Here is a 16,386-nt window from a genome sequence, read left to right on the forward strand (position 1 = left end):
CGTGGTGGCGCACGCCTGGGAGGCAGAGGCAGGCAGATATCTGAGTTTGAGGCCAGCCTGGTCTACAGAGTGAGTTCCAGGACAGCCAGGGCTACACAGAGAAACCCTGTCTCAACAAAACCTAAATCCAAAAAAACAAAAAAACAAAAAAACAAAAAAAACAAAAAAACAAGAAAAAAAAAGAGCACTGACTGCTCTTCCAGAAGTCTGGAGTTCAATTCCCAGCTACCACGTGGTGGTTCATCATCATCTGATGTCCTCCTCTGGTATATCTGAAGTACAGTGTATATATATATATATATATATATATATATATATATATAACTAGTAAATGTTTAAAAAGAAAACAGCATAATTGAATTCTAACAAGGCGTGGTAGTGTACACTTTAAAAAAAAATTGTTATATGTAAGTACATTGTAGCTACACCCCAGAAGAGGGTGTCAGATCTCATTACAGATGGTTGTGAGTCACCATGTGGTTGCTGGGATTTGAACTCGGGACCTTTGGAAGAGCATTCAGTGCTCTTAACCACTGAGCCATCTCTTCAGTCCAGCGGTGTACACTTTTAATCCCAGCACTTAGGGGGCATAGGCAGAAGGTTCTGTGAGTTCAAGACTAGTATGATCTACATGGTGAGTTCCAGGACAGCCACAGCTACGTAGAGACCCTTTGTCTCAGGAGGAGGAGGAGGAAAGGGAGGAGGAAGAGGAAGGAGTTCTGCCCCAGCATAGGTAGCTCATGAAAGGCTACAACACTAGCGGCCCCAGTCTGAGTTTTGATGGCTGAATAGGAGTCAGCTTACACAGAAAGCAGTGATACCAGAAAGACAACACCCCAAATGTAATGGTGTCTGCCTATTACTATAGAATTCTAGAGGTGAGGCAGAAAGACTGTAAATTCAAGGTCAACTAGGACTATATAGCAAGCCTTTTCTTTTTTCTTTTCTAAGAAAGAAAGCCTGGCATGGTGGTTTGTACCTGGAATCCCAGCACTTGGGAGGCAGAAGCAGGAGCATCAGAGGGGTTCATAGCATTGTCATCAGGGTGGTGAATCTGAGACTAGTCAGGATACATGAAGCTTTGTCTTAAAAAACAGGGAGTGGCTAGAACGAAGAAGGAGGGGGGTGAGGAGGGAGGATAGTGAGAACAGGAAGTGTCTGTGCAGCATCCCAGAATTCCCAGGGGCTCCTTTGCTGGGATAGTTAAGAGGCTGGATGGTCTTAGGGGATGTGGCTCAGTGCTAAGGTGGCAGGCTGACACACGCACAACCACATGCACAACGAGAGGCTTCCCTTGACAAGAGAACACATCACCGCGTGATCACCGCGTGTTCAGTGCCCTTTGGTTGTGTGTTGCTTATGTGGCCGGTGCAAACTGAAGGTGTGAGCATACAACTTTGTTCATTCCTGTCACTGCCTGTCTTAGTTAGGGTTTTACTGCTGTGAACAGACACCATGACCAAGGCAAGTCTTATAAAGGACAACATTTAATTGGGGCTGGCTTCCGGGTTCAGAGGTTCAGTCCATTATCATCAAGGTGGGAATATGGCAGCATCCAGGCAGGCATGGTGCAGGCAGAGTCCTACATCTTTGTCTGAAGGCTGCTAGCAGAAGACTGACTTCCAGGCAGCTAGGATGAGGGTCTTAAAGCCCAAGCCCACAATGACACACCTACACCAACAGGACCACACCTTATAATAGTGCTACCCCCTGGGATGAGCATATACAAACCATCACACTGTCTTTCCTTCCATTGCTGGTAGAATCATGTTTGTGTCCTCCCAGAGACTGGCATGTGAAGTGAGCCAGTTGCGGGCCAGCATCTGCGCGTTGTGTAAGAGTACAGCGGCGTGTTGTGCGCAGGCTACCTGTGAACTCTGTTTCTTTCAGTGAGCAAGCTGTGTGGAAAGTGCAGCCCTGCACACGTGGACATCCTGCAGCCCTCCTTCAACTTCTTATACTGGAGTCTGCATCAGACCACACCCAGTAGCCAGAAAAGAGGTGTGTGTGTGTGTGGGGGGGTCCCAGGCAGAGAAACTGAAGAGGAGGGTGGGGGTGGGTTTCCTTGATGCCCTTGGGTTTTTCTTCTTAAAAAATAAAAAAATCGGGAATTTGCGTGATGGTGATAGAGTTCTATGGATCTGATAGTCTGTCATTCTTCAGTGCGCAAGGCTTCTTAGGTCCCCTTGAAACACTTGTTTGTATTTATATACTCAAGGCCCTGCCGGGTACTCAGCTTCAGGGGTGGGAAGCTGAGTGCCGCCCCGCCCCTCCCCTCTCCTGCCTGCAGCTGCCGCTGTCCTGCTGAGCAGCACTGCCTTGATGGAGCTCCTGGAGAAAATGCTGGCCCTCACCTGGGCGGAAGCAGGCTCCTCCCCCAGGACGTCACTGCTCTGCTCCGCCTGGCTGCTCACGGCCTCCTGCTCCGCCCAGCAGCACAGTGGCAATTTGCAGGTTTGTATCTAGGGCTTGTCCTTGGGGCATGAGGTGGAGCTGCCTGTCCCCAGTCCCGTGGCATGGTAGATGTTGGCAAAGTCTTTACCTATTCTGGGTTTCAGTGTTCTTACCTACAAAGAGAGGAGCCAGGGAGTCAGGGTTGTCGACGGTGTGGCTTAAATGACCACTTTTGGCTCAAATGGATCACCTAATGTCAGACTACATTCTTGGCACAGAGAAATAAAAGATGACTATAGTATTTGCCCTACCCGTAGGAAATGCGGTTTCAAAGGAGAGCTTGGAGTAAGACTGCACGTCACGAAGGTGGTGGGCAGAGATGCTCCAGGGCGGAGAGTTCACCAGGAACAAGGGCATAAAAATGGGCACTTTTAGAACGTGGGACCTGTATTCAGGGATAAGCTGGTGTGTGTGACTAGATCGAGGGGCTGAACAGATAGATCGGTTTAGACAAGAAGGCAGGAGCCAGCTGTGACCTTGTAGTGCCCAGTGGCAAGATGTGAAGTGCCACATGGAGTTAGCTGTCCCTGTCACTGTTGGAGGTGGGTGCAGGGGACAGGACAGCAGTGGACACACACAGAAAGCCTCATTTCCTTCTGAGGGACCTTGCCATCCAATGCCCTATGTGAGCTCCATCCTGGGTTTTTTTTCATATTCAGATGTCCCTTCCTCAAGACTAGCTCTGCAGGGACAAAGACCACCCCTGGGCTCCCACAGCATTCCCAAAGCACCCAGCCCTGCCAGCGGTGTGGTGTGGAAGACCCTGCAGGGTGTTGCCTAGGGTTGGTTTTTGTTTATTTATTATTTATTCATTGAGACAGTATTTGTCTACGTAGCCCTGGAGCTGTCTATGTAGCTTGGGTTGCCTCACAGAGAGATCTGCCCGCCTTTGCCACTGGAATGGTGGGATTAAAGGCATGCATAACCATGCCTGTCTCTTATTTTCTTATTTTATTGACATAGGGTATCATGTGGCCCCGACAGGCCTCTGATTTGCTAAGTAGCTGATTCTGGCCTTTAAATTCTCATCTTCCTGCCTCTACTTCCCAAATGTGATTTTATGGTTAGGGTGACTGTTCCATGCTTGGTTCAGAACAGAAACCTTCCCTGCTTTCCTCTAGGAGAAGCTTGGGTCACTCACACCTCCATAGTGACGAGTCTGGCGGAAGCCTGCCTCACCTTTCTTCCTTCTTGGCTGTGCCTGGCGAACAGCGTCTACTCAGCTCACCCAACTGAGGACCTGTCCCTACCCGTCTCTGATGCCCTAATCCGGTCTAGGATGTTTAAAGAATTTCTTTGTGCTAGACTATGAGTCAAGAGAGTAGTAGTAGTTCCTCCCCTCTGGCAGATCGCCGTGGAGGTGAGCAGAACAGCCTGGCTTTGCATCTGCCCCCTCGAGCTCCTCAGTCTGGACTCCAGGGGCGTGTACTCACGCTGCTCCCGAACCAGGCTCCAAAATAACTCCGGAGGAAGTGACAGTAGGAAACACTGCTTTAGTTTCATAAATGAAGAAAACTGGGCAGGTAGAGCGAGATCTAGGGACTTAGCTAAGACTCACAGCTGACAAGAGTAGAGCCAGCTTCCTTCCTTCCTTTCTTCCTTCCTTCCTTCCTTCCTTCCTTCCTTCCTTCCTTCCTTCCTTCCTTCCTTCCTGACTTTTTTTGAGGCAGGGTTTCTCTGTGTAGGCCTCATCCTAGAACTCACTTTGTAAACCAGGCTGGCCTCAAACTCACAGAGATCCACCTGCCTCTGTCTTCCAAGCACTGGGACTAAAAGCGTGCGCCACCACAGCCGGAGGAGCCAGCATTTTTTTTGCTTATATAGCAATTCATTATGTAATTCAGGCTGGCCTTAGACTTGCAATCCTTCTCTCTCAGGGGCTTGATAGGCATGAGGCACCACCCTTGGCTAGAGCAGAGATTTTGATTTGGTCTGTGGGACTCTTGGTCTTCTGAGTTAGGTAAGTGGAGCCAGAGCCTGAGCCACAGGGGAGGCTGAGGAAACTTCAGAGAGGCGTGAGTTCTCTAGGTAAGGGCTGGCTGATCCTCCTCACCCTCCTGACAGCAGGACAGTGAGGCTCAGAGGGCTCATGTTACCTCCCTGCCTTGATGTAACAGGTGCAATAGGAAGTCAGCCAGGGTATTTTTCTGCCCGAGCTCCCAGAACTCTGATTGGACGGAGCCTTTCCCCTTCTCTGCCAGGTCCATCAGACACTATCTGTGGAACTGAGCCAGGTACTGAAGGCTCTCAGCTTTCCAAAGAAGAAGTCTACATTGCTGTCAGGTACTGTGTGGACTTGCCAGTAGGAGAAAAAAAAGCCATTCTTTTCCCTAGATTCTGAGCTAGGACCACCCACCGGGCCGTAACTGTCTATTAGTCTGGGTGGAAGATGGGAGAGGACGATGATCTTACTGTCAGGAACCTTATGTTCCCAGCTGCCATCTTACGGTTCCTGCGGACGGCCTTACAACAGAACTTTTCCTCTGCCTTGGTGGCCCTGGTACCCTCAGATGGTCAGCCGCTGTCAACTCCTGAGGATGCCGTCCTGGCTCCCCTGGGCACTTCCCAAGTGTTGTCCCTGTTAATTGGGCTCCAGAACCTCCTGGTACAGGTAAGGCCATTGTTGAGTGGGCCCCTGGCAGTGGGAACTCCAGTGGTTGTCAGGACAATGGAAAAGATGACTTCCTCTCGAGAGACTAGTCCTTCTGTCAGAGCGGCCTTTGTGTCACATAGCTGAAATCCCAGCATTTGGGAGGTGGTGGCAGAACAGAAACTCACGATCTCTAGAGGAACGGGACAGAATGAATATATGATAAAAGGAGTCTGTCAGATTGGCATATGTGATACAGTTCTGATTCCAGCTGTGCCTGTCTCCATACTGGAGAGGCTGAGAATCAGTAGGTACTTAGTCTATGAAGCTAGACACCTCCACAGGCCCCTTCTGATGCTGAAGGTCTAAAGCAGTGGTTCTCAACCTGTGGGTCAAGACCCCTTTGAGGGACTGCATATCAGATATTTGCATTACAATTTATAACAGTAGCAAAATTGCATTTATAAAGTAGCAATGAAATAACTTTATGTTTGGGGGTCATCACAGCATGAGGAGCTGTTTTAAAGGGTTAAGACGGTTGGAAACTGCTGCTCTTGAGTATTTCTGAAGAGCCTTGTCTTCAGTCCAGGAGTCAAGGACTGAGCCAGCACCTGGGAGGTAGAGTCACACAGGCAAATCTCTGAGTTCAAGGTCAGCTTGGTCTACAGAGTGACTTCCAGGACAACCAAGACCCTGACTAAAAAATCAGATCAGACAAAACCATCAGATTCTTTCCGATTCTTCTTCTTCTTCTTCTTCTTCTTCTTCTTCTTCTTCTTCTTCTTCTTCTTCTTCTTCTTCTTCTTCTTCTTCTTCTTCTTCTTCTTCCTTCTTCTTCTTCCTTCTTCTTCTTCCTTCTTCTTCTTCTTCTTCCTCTTCTTCTTCTTCTTCCTTCTTCTTCCTCTTCTTCTTCTTCTTCTTCCTTCTTCTCCTTCTTCTTCTCCTTCTTCTCCTTCTTCTCCTTCTTCTCCTTCTTCTCCTTCTTCTTCTTCTTCTTCTTCTTCTTCTTCTTCTTCTTCTTCTTCTTCTTCTTCTTCTTCTCTCTCTCTCTCTCTCTCTCTCTCTCTCTCTCTCTCTCTCTCTCTCTCTCTCTCTCTCTCGTGTGTGCAGGAACCCTAACCCTGTGTGCCAACATTCATGTGTTCATGTGTGTGGAAGCAGAGGACAACCTCATGTCCTCAGGTGATATCCACCTCCAAATTTTTGTTGTGTTTTTTTCAAGTCAGGGTTTCTCTGTGTAGCCCTGTAGACCAGGCTGGCTTTGAGCTCACAGAGATCCACCTGCCTCTGCCTCTCTGCCTCGAGTGCTGGAATTAAAGATGTGAAGCATTCCATTTTGGTTTTGGAGACAGGGTCTCCCACTGGCCTGGTTCTCCCTGAATAGCCGCCATTGGCTGGTCTGTGAGCCCCGAGGAGCTGCCTGGCTCTCCCTCCTTCCTTCATCATCCCTGAGCTTGCAAGAGTCCACTCCACCCACACAGCTTTCTAATGTGAATCCTGTCAGTTCAACTTAGGTCTTTTGTGGGGGGTAGGGGGGGTGAGTGGGGGGGGTGTCTTCTTTCCTATTGGTTTTTCTTGAGGCATAGGATAGGGAAGAGCATCTGTGAAGGGTAAGACTTTGTCTTATGAGATATTTAGTTGCTGTATAATAATAAAAAGTTTACTCAGCCAGGCAGTGGTCGTGCACACCTATAATCCCAGCACTCTGGGAGGCAGAGGCAGGCGGATTTCTGAGTTCAAGGCCAGGCTGGTCTACAGAGTGAGTTCCAGGACAGCCAGGGCTATACAGAGAAACCCTGTCTCGAAAAAAAATTTTAAAAAAAAGTTTACTCATCTAAGTCTAAGTGACTTTGCTACTGTAGCTGACCTGCCTTCTGTGTTCCTCTGAGGCCAGAGACTGCAGTCTCTAGCACTAATCACCTCAGCCTAAAAACAGCAGGAGATTAAGTAAAGGATTAGTTGCTAGAGCCTTTCTCCTCTTGTCCAGATGCCTCTTGCTTGTAGGGCTGGGGGTCGTTTGGAGCAATAAACTTCTATTGAGCCAGAAAAGAATAACGCTCACAGAAGGAAAAACTTTCACATAAGCAAATATGAATAAGCTTCATGCATGCACATTTATACATTTACATTCAAACCGGCGGGGCCCAGCTTGCATGCATTCGCACAATTGCATACTTACACACACATCCATACTTACATATGCATATGGAGCAAAAGACCAAGCGCCAGTGCAGGAAGAACTCACTCATTCTCGATGGAAAATGAGCTCCAATCTTTATCATTCAGAGAAAGAAAAAGCTTCCACGCTTTTAATGCTAAATGAATTGAACCCAAGTTTATAAGAAAAAGGCTTTGTTCCTTTTAATAAGTCTAGCCTGTCTCCCATGGTGAGGAGAAACCTGCCTGCTCCTTCTGCCCTCTGCATCTTTTCCCTTTTCCCTCTGCATTCTGCACACTGCTCTCTTAGTTGTTGTTTTTTATGTTACATATAGTTTCTAAGTTATTCTGCTCTGCAGTCTCCTTCTAGTCTTGCTCTCTCCCTGCTCTGATGTCACAATAATTCACTTACCCTCGATGCCTTTTCTCCCAATGCTTACACTTCTAAGTTCTTCTTGAGTTCAGTTCTGTCTAAAAAGTGTTCTGTCTAAAAGCATCTCTTCTGCTCAGTTCCCTCTCTGCTCAGTTCTTCTGACTCTTTGTTTGTTTGTTTGTTTTTGGTTTTTTGGATTTGGTTTTTTCGAGACAGGGTTTCTCTGTATAGCCCTGGCTGTCCTGGAACTCACTCTGTAGACCAGGCTGGCCTCGAACTCAGAAATCCGCCTGCCTCTGCCTCCCAAGTGCTGGGATTACAGGCGTGTGCCGCCACCTCCCGGCCTCTTCTCTTTTCCTTCAACACCTAAACTTATCTTTCAGAATATGTGATCACATATTTAAAAAGTCCATCTCAAGTTTACACATAAAATCAAACCATAAATTGAAATAGAAGTTTACAACAGAGAATGTTTACATGCATATCCATTAGGAGTAGTTATCTGGCTAAACATCCATCACCTGTCACAGCTCCACAGGTTCACTAAAAGTTAAAATCCATAACTAAGTTATTAGTGAAGTTTTGTATACATAAACCCAGTCAATATTTTATCTTCTGTCCTAGTGCCTATAATAAATCGTTAGTTCCCTTTTTATGACCTTTGGTTAATTGCTTTACAACCTCTTCGAATGTGCTCTGAGTAGGAGAAAGTCTGGTTACCATCTAAGAGCAATTAACTGGTGACACATGGGAGACTGGCAGAGTTCTCATTACAGTTTTGACTATCAGAAAGGGACCTAATAGCAGTCCCACTATAAAAGAGCTTAATAATCACAGATATTTTAGGAATTCTTATAAGATCATCACTAAGAGTTGACAAGTCATCTATTTGTCTGTATAGCATCACTACAAGACAGTACATCTTCGTAGATCTGCAGAGATCTGCTACAAAGGGGTGGGCTACTACCTAGTGATTGTTATATATGTTTAACAAGAAAAGCATATTAATAGCAGGAATCTTTCCTAAAATGAATTCTCTTGGGCCTTGCCTGTAGAGCATATCTGTCTCTGATTATAATCCAAAGCAGACCATCTCAGGAAGACCACCTGCCAGTTATTAGTTTGTCCTTTGATGGCTTCTGACAGTCTTTGTGCTGAACCCAGCAGGGACCTTACCATCTTCTCAGCCCCCAAATTTCAGCTTTGATGCTGTTGAACAACACAACACAATCCCGCTGTGATCAGGGTGAGAATGGGCATGTTCCAGGATCTGAAAGTTCAGCAAGGAACACAGATGAAGACACGTTTAAAAGCTTCAGAGGGCGCTGGAGAGATGGTCCAGCACAGTGGTTCTCCGCCTTCCCAACGCTGCAGCTCTGTAATACAGCTCCTCATGCTGTGCTGACTCCCAACCATAACATTATCCTGTCACTACTTCATAACTGCCATTTTGCTGCTTTTATGACTCATGATGTAGATATATGATATGCAGATTATCGGTATGTGACGCACCCCCCCCCAAAAAAAAGGATTGAGCCCCAGGTCGAGAACTGTTGGTTTAGCAGGTAAGAGCCATGGCTGCTCTTCCAAAGGACCCACATGCTAACACATGTGAACACAACCCTTTGTACTTCCAGTTCTAAGGGAGCCCATGCCCTTTTCTGGCCTCCACAGGTTCCAGGCACATGTGTGGTTCGTGGACATATATATAGGCAAAACACCCATACACATTACAAAAAGAATAATTAAAACAAAACCCACAGATAATCCGCTGCATTCAGCAGGACAGAGTGAGTTGCCCACTAAGCAAGGATTCAGCTCCAGGCCCTCAGCCAGCCTGCTGTGCCACTGTCTAATGAATAGAGTTTTGTTAAGTTTGCTTTTCCTGACCAGCTAGATGGTTCAGGACATAGGTGCTCTTCCCAGAAGGAGAGACATAGGGGCTCTTGCTGGAAGGAGAGAACTGACTCCCACAAGTTGTACTGTGACCTCCACAGGTACTTTGTGATATGCACACGTCTTTCCCCCAAATAAAGAAAGGTAATGAAGCAACTCTCTGAGACGTTCCTTGCTTGTTCATACTGGGTTGTTTGATAGTGGCTATAAATGCATATACTATTTGGGGTGAACCAGGAATTAAATACCTTTTGGGAGAAGGAATAACCGGGAAGAAACGCTCATTGGCTGAAGGCTCAGGCCTGTGTAGATCCCTCCTTAGCATGGAGAAGACCTCCGGCTGTTTATGCTATATGCCCCAGTGCCCAGGGTCCTCAGCGGGGTGCCACAGTTATGTGTTCCAGAGCAGGCAGAGGCAGGGAGGAAATGGCTCCACTCCTGCTGTTCTCAATTCTGAGATTCCGAGGGGTTGAGCTCATTCATGCTTACCATTTCTTATGCCTGGTAACAAGGCCCCACAAGCCCTACATTTATCTTTTCTAGAATTTCATATAATCACATAATGTTTGGACTTATGTGTCTAGTTTCTTTCATTTAACTTATTTTTGAGATCCACTTGTATCAGAAATTAATTTCCTTTTCATTATGAGATGATATTCCTTTTACAGCTATACTACAGTTTGTTTATTCATTCACTTATAAATAGAAAGTTTGGATTTCTACACTGTTGGTCATTACTCTTAAAAAGTTTTTTTTTTGAATAAGGTCTTATGTAGTCCAGGCTTGCCTTGAACCCCTGATTCTCCTGCCTCTGCCTCCCAGTGCTGGAGTTTCAAGCATGCAGGAAACTCCCAGCTCTGAATAAAGTAACTCTTTCTTACTACTATTGGACAAATTTGTACATGGATAAATATTCATTTGTATTGGATGGATTCCCAGAAGTGGTATTGTTGGGTCAAATGACATTAGTAATGTCTGTTTCTCTGTAATGAGTTACCAAAAAATACACTCCTGCTAATTACCTCTCAGTTCTGTGCACCAAAAATTTGGGTGAGGTCACTTGGGTCCTCTGCTCAGGGTAGCCTTGAGTGTTGTAATGTTAGAAAGTGAGCCCAGGGTTCTCAGGTGCTTGGCACGAGTTCTCTCTTTCATTTCTTTAAGATATCTCGAGTTATTTCTTATACGAGTTCTCCATTCTTATATGAGAGTTATTTCTTATACGAGTTCACATGCCACAATGGCCTGTGAGCCGCATACTTTAAGTCACTGCGATTCTTCTGCGGTTGACCAGAGAAAAGGCTTGACTTCTAAAAGGCTCACGGGAGCATCAGTCTTTTTAATCTTAGCTCTTGGTGAGTGTCCTGGTTACTGTTTAGTTGTGTTAATTTGTGTCTTCCTACTGACTGGTGATAGTGAATTTTTTCCTGTGTTTTAGTCTAAATTATTTATTTTAATTTTATGTGCATGGTGTTTTGCCCGCATGTATGTATATGTGAGGGTAACATATCCCCTGAAACTGGAGTTACAGACAGTTGTGAGCTGTCCTGTGGATGCTGGGAATTGAACTCGGGTCTTCTAGAAGAGCAGCCAGTGAGTGAACCTCACTGCTGAGCCATCTGCCCATCCCACGTGTGCTGTAGAGTTTAAAACTGTTTGATAACAGATTCTGATGTTTAAAAAATAATTGATACCTGCTGGTTTAGACACACTGACATCTTCTGGTGTCTAATTGATGAATCTTTCAGTTGGCCCCAGGGCCCATCTCCTTTTCTAAGGAAAAAAAAAATCTTTCAAAAAGGGCAAGTTAGGGGATTAGAGATATCTGTGCTTAAGGGCACTCCCTCCCCTTACAGAGGACCTGGGCTCAGTTTCCAGAACTCACATGGCTACTGACAACCATCTGTAACTCCAGTTCTCAGAGATCCAACACCCTCTTCTGGCCTCTGTGGGTATTGCATGCACATAGTAGGCTCTTATATATACATACATACATATACACATATACATACACATATACATCTTTGGGGGCTAGAGAGATGGCTCAGTGGTTAAGATCACTGGCTACTCTTGCAGAAGCCAGCAGCCACACGGTAGTTCCCAACCATTTATAAGTCTACTTCTATGGGCTATAGCACCCACTTCTAGGCTCTGAGGGCCCTGGGCACACATGTAGTGCATAGATATACATAGGGACAAAACACTTACACACAAAGTAGAAGTAAATAAGTCTCTTTAAAAAAAGTTTGTTACACAGTTGTATGGTTTGGTCTTCGTATGGAAGTCCTAACAGCAGGAGCAGAGGCTGTCTCTGACTATGTTGCCTGCCTTTGGAACGTTTTCCCACTCCTGGGCTGCCTCATCTAACCTCAGTAGATGAGCCAGGTCTTACTGCAACTTGATATACCGAGGCTGTTTGATGTTCATGGGAGGCCTCCTCATTCCTGAAGGATGCAGGGCAGTGGGGAGGGGAGGGCTGCAGGGATGGGGGAGGGAAGGAGAAGAGGGAGGGGAAACTGGCTGAGATATAAAGTAAACAAATAAAAATTTTTTTGAGAAGGCAAATGTGCTGGGCACGAGGTGCACACCTTTAATCCCAGCCCTCGATAGATAGGCAGAGGCAGCTGTGAGTTGGAGGCCAGTCTGGTCCTGGGTCACAAATCAAGTCCAGGATAGCCAGAGCTCTGTTACACAGAGAAACTCTGTCTTACAAAACAAAAACCAAACAAACAAGTTAGATGTAACTAGACTAGAGAAAAAAAACAGTTTGTTATAAGTAGGTGCCATGTTGGCGCCCTGATCTTAGCACTTGGGAAGCAGAAGCAGGAGGATTGCCACAGTTGGGGCCAACCTGATGTACACAGTAGAATCTCCATCAGCCAGTTATATAATACCTGTTTCAAGAAAAGAAGAAAATATACTGCACAAAGTACGTTGCTTAATATAAGCGTTGTGCTCTATACATGACAGACGAATCTAACAAGCTTTTTTTTTTTTTTGGTTTTTCGAGACAGGGTTTCTCTGTGTAGCCCTGGTTGTCTTGGAACTCACTCTGTAGACCCAGGCTGGCCTTGAACTCAGAAATCCGCCTGCCTCTGCCTCCCAAGTGCTGGGATTACAGGCATGCACCATCACGCCCAACTTCTAACAAGCATTTCAATATTATCTAAAAAACTGAAACCCAAATAACAAAGAAAGTTTTTCCTCTTTCTAAACCTCTCCTAAACCTCTCTCTCTCTCTCTCTCTCTCTCTCTCTCTCTCTCTCTCTCTCTGTGTGTGTGTGTGTGTGTGTGTGTGTGTGTGTGTGTGTGTGAGCTCATGTGCACATGATGATAATGATGATGATGATGCTAGACTTGGAAGCCAGCCTGGACTACATGTCTCAGAAAAACAAAAACAAAATCCTGATCTTAATTCTGTTCTGTTTTTTTTTTTCCAGAAAGACCCTCTATTATCTCAAGCTTGTATTGGCTGTCTGGAAGCCTTGCTCGATTACCTGCATGCCAGGAGCCCAGACATCGGTAGAAACCTCTATTTTCTCATTTTCCCATGATCAAGATTAGAGGGAATCAGCTCATTATCTTACCGTTCCTGCGATTTGACAACACTGCAAGGGACACTGTCATGTCCGTCGTCAGATGTGGACCCTGCGGATCAGAGCGTTCAAGTGACCTACGCTGGTCATGGTGCTCTTAAGTAGCAGCGGCCTTCCAGCTGTCCACTTCTGTGACCTACGGTCATGTGACAGACTCTCCCTGGGGGTTTGTATGGGTGGACTGAAGTCCAGGCAAGAGACCTCTCGAACCCAGTCCATCCAATTACTTTTTAAGCCAGTAGGAAAAACTCCTCTCAGGCAAATGGTCCTGGGTCTCCAGAAGAACCGGATTAACCAGCTGAGGACTGATGTTCCTTGCAGTGCTCCACATGGCCTCCCAGCCCTGGAATCGGTTCTTGCTGTTCACCCTTTTGGATGCTGGAGAGAATTCCTTCCTCAGACCTGAGATACTGAGACTTATGACTTTGGTAAGTGCAGAAAGGATAGTTCTCTAGCGGGAGGGAGGGTATGTCAGCAGAGTGCTGCTAAGGTGCTCCAAAGCATGACGATAATTCAGGTGACCCCCATCTTCAAAGAGCAGGAGGGGTCGTGTGACCTTCACCCTACAGGAGACCTGCCCAGGGACTTCCCGGGAATCGCTGCATCCATCCTTAGGACACATTTTCTCTTCTTTCTTTCATGAAGCAATGACCAGGGACTGCTGTACTATGGCAGACAAGTGTAGGTACTGCGGATGTTGGTGAACCACACGCTCTGCCTCCTAAGGTCCCTCATTCTAGAAAGACAAGTAAACGGAGAGTCAAATTTGATATCTTGAATGATAGAGTATCTGGCACATAATCCTTCTTGTTGAGTACGGAACACAAGAACAGGCTCGTGGGTGACAGCGAGGCTCGTGGGCGACGGCAAAGCCCACCCATTGATAAACCAGAGGTTGGTGTGAAGTGTAGGGACTGGTCCAGCCTGAGGCTCGAAGGGTTAATAGGCAGGAGGAGACAGTATTACAGGGGTACAGTAAGAGCAGCAGAGCCAATAGCACACAGAGGAGTCATAAGGACCACACACCGTTCATCTTGGCCATGAGTTTGCAGCGCAAGGCTGGGGGAGAAGGGAGCCTGGTAAGGCCCCTAAGGCCAGTCACAAGCTCAGTCTACATTATCCGCCCTTTTCTCCTGTGAGCCAACCTCATCCACCCTCACTGGTGCAGAGCTTAAAAGACTCTGGGCTTTAGAATAGCGTTTCCAGCTCAGTGCTGGGTACGGTCGTTCACAGAAAATGGTGTCCCCTCTAACTGTGGTTATTTGGGGTTTTTATTCTTGGGCTAGTTTGTGCAATACCGGAGCAGTGGCGTGCTCTCTCGTGAAGAGGTGGGTCTTATTTTGCAAGGTGCAGCATCGGCTAATCTGTCAACTCTCTCAAATGATACACTCCAGGCTCTCCGTGGCTTCCTCCTGCAGGTGAGTGGGAAGGGGATGCTGTGCAGTTGTATGAGGCCAGACCCTCAAGACCATCCTCTCTGGTCACTGAAGTCATTGGGAAGCCAAAAAAGAGTATGGGACGTGGGAGACAGGAGGGCACAGCTTTCCGGTCCCTCCTACAGGTCCAGAGCGTGGGTCTCCTAAATGACCACAACATGACCCAGACCTTGCAAGCCTCTTTGGAGGGCCTTTGCTCCCGTACCTTCCCAGCCCAGCCACACTTTCAAGATATGCTGTATCCTTTCTTGCATCTGGGGCCTTTCCCAGGCCACAGAGACTATAGCAGTATGCTTTCCTCGGTCCAAGTAGGGAGGAGTGGTGGTTGATACGTCCCTTAAAAAGGCTGGGGTTGGGACCAGTCTTGATAGCACATATCTGTATATCCCAGCACTTAGGAAGCTGAGAATAAAGCCCGGGCTATCCTGGTGTCCAACGTTCCCTAGGTTATGACTTGCTCACATTATAGTGCTGGTATGTGTGGAGAAGAACACCTTACCCCTACTGCCTACGCCCTTGGCTGTCTTCTCTTTGCATGGAACAGTTCTCCGTCATAGGCCAACGCCTAGACACAGTTTTGGAATCTGTGCCGCCAATATTGGAAGCATCCATGCTCATCCCTGAGCATTCCTGCCCTTCTGAGGTGATGCTCCCTTCCTCCCCCCCTCAGCTCCATTTCTTTTTTATTCTCCTCTCATGTTTCATGCCAGCTGCCTCGGAGGTGTGTCTGTTTCCCTGTCTCACATCAGAGGCTGAGCCTCAGGACATAAAGGCCCGGAAACAGAAGAGAAAAAAAAAATGAGACCCGCAGACAAATTCGGGACATAATTGTTGAGGGGAAACCGACAATACCGGGCCTTTCCCTACATAATTGTCGAGGGGAAACAGTATTAGGCCTTTCTCTGGAGCTATTTTACTCCACTGTGGAAATGAAATCCGGAAATAAAATAATGCATTAGCATTCCTGTGTGGGCTTTCACTCTGAACTCATCTTCCTGAACCGCGTTCCTCAACTACCCAGCTGGGCACCGACTTGTTTGAGCGAATGATGGATACACAGTGGACAGTGACAGCATTTAAGGAGCGTGTGTGAAGTGCCCCATAGTTGTAGTAGAGAACATGAAGAAACCCTGAGCTGGGAAGGCCCCAACCTCAAGGGACTTAAGCCTTGTGGTTGGCCCTTTGAGAGGCACTTCACCTCATGGACTCTGGGAGAGGTATAATAAATCTCAGGGGGAAAAAAATCAAACCCTCAGTCTGACTCTGAGCAAATCCCTTCAGCCCCTCTGGCTCAAGCCAGCCCTCTTAAAGCCCTTTTCTATATTCACGTGGGCAACGGTCATGTCATATCTACCGTCGCAGGCTGCTGGCGGACAACTCTGCCCACACCAGTTTGTGAGTCAGTCAGCCTAGCCTGGGCTTTGGGTTTTAACTGGCCGCTCCACCTTTCTTCCCGAGATCTAGTTGTCCTGACACGCTCAGTCCCCACCCCGGAGCAAAACAGAAGGGACAGACGAAGAACTCTGGTTTAGAAATTAGTGGACTGGATGGGCAAATAAGGGGTGCCTGCGCTACGGGTTCTGCTGGTTCCTTAAAAAGTTCTTTGGGTCTTGCGAAGTGAGGTTTAAAATAGACTCGGATGAGAGTTTCGGGCTGGGATTTACTGACGCGCTTTAGGCAGGGTAAAGTCCCCATCCGTAGCTTAACTTCTTCCAACTCCACCAGAACCGAGAGGGATCATCAGGGAGCCCAGCAACGCCTTCGCTAGGTCCATGCCGTTAGTGACAGCTGCAGCGCCAGGCGCCGGAGCCCAGCAGGGGCGGGGCCGGAAGTGAAGTCAGCGGAGCGCGGCGGTCGCGGCCCGGTCTCATTGGTCAGGAGCAGAGC

At 47.2% G+C, this 16,386-nt stretch overlaps 1 protein-coding gene across 1 annotated transcript in view; it reads left to right on the forward strand.

Annotated features, from left to right (window-relative positions):
• Positions 1-15,444, forward strand: part of Mei1 (meiotic double-stranded break formation protein 1) — a 63,171-nt gene extending 47,727 nt beyond the window's left edge. The window contains exons 23-31 of the mRNA XM_052161445.1: positions 1,891-2,001; positions 2,291-2,454; positions 4,656-4,737; positions 4,890-5,065; positions 12,908-12,989; positions 13,385-13,491; positions 14,350-14,481; positions 14,625-14,737; positions 15,210-15,444. Coding sequence (XP_052017405.1) covers positions 1,891-2,001; positions 2,291-2,454; positions 4,656-4,737; positions 4,890-5,065; positions 12,908-12,989; positions 13,385-13,491; positions 14,350-14,481; positions 14,625-14,737; positions 15,210-15,255 — 1,013 coding nt within the window. The 3' untranslated portion in view covers positions 15,256-15,444. The remainder of the gene's footprint in view (positions 1-1,890; positions 2,002-2,290; positions 2,455-4,655; positions 4,738-4,889; positions 5,066-12,907; positions 12,990-13,384; positions 13,492-14,349; positions 14,482-14,624; positions 14,738-15,209) is intronic.
• Positions 15,445-16,386: the final 942 nt, after the last annotated feature.

This window comes from Apodemus sylvaticus, chromosome 17, assembly GCF_947179515.1.
Source record: "Apodemus sylvaticus chromosome 17, mApoSyl1.1, whole genome shotgun sequence".
NCBI classification, from domain to species: domain Eukaryota; kingdom Metazoa; phylum Chordata; class Mammalia; order Rodentia; family Muridae; genus Apodemus; species Apodemus sylvaticus.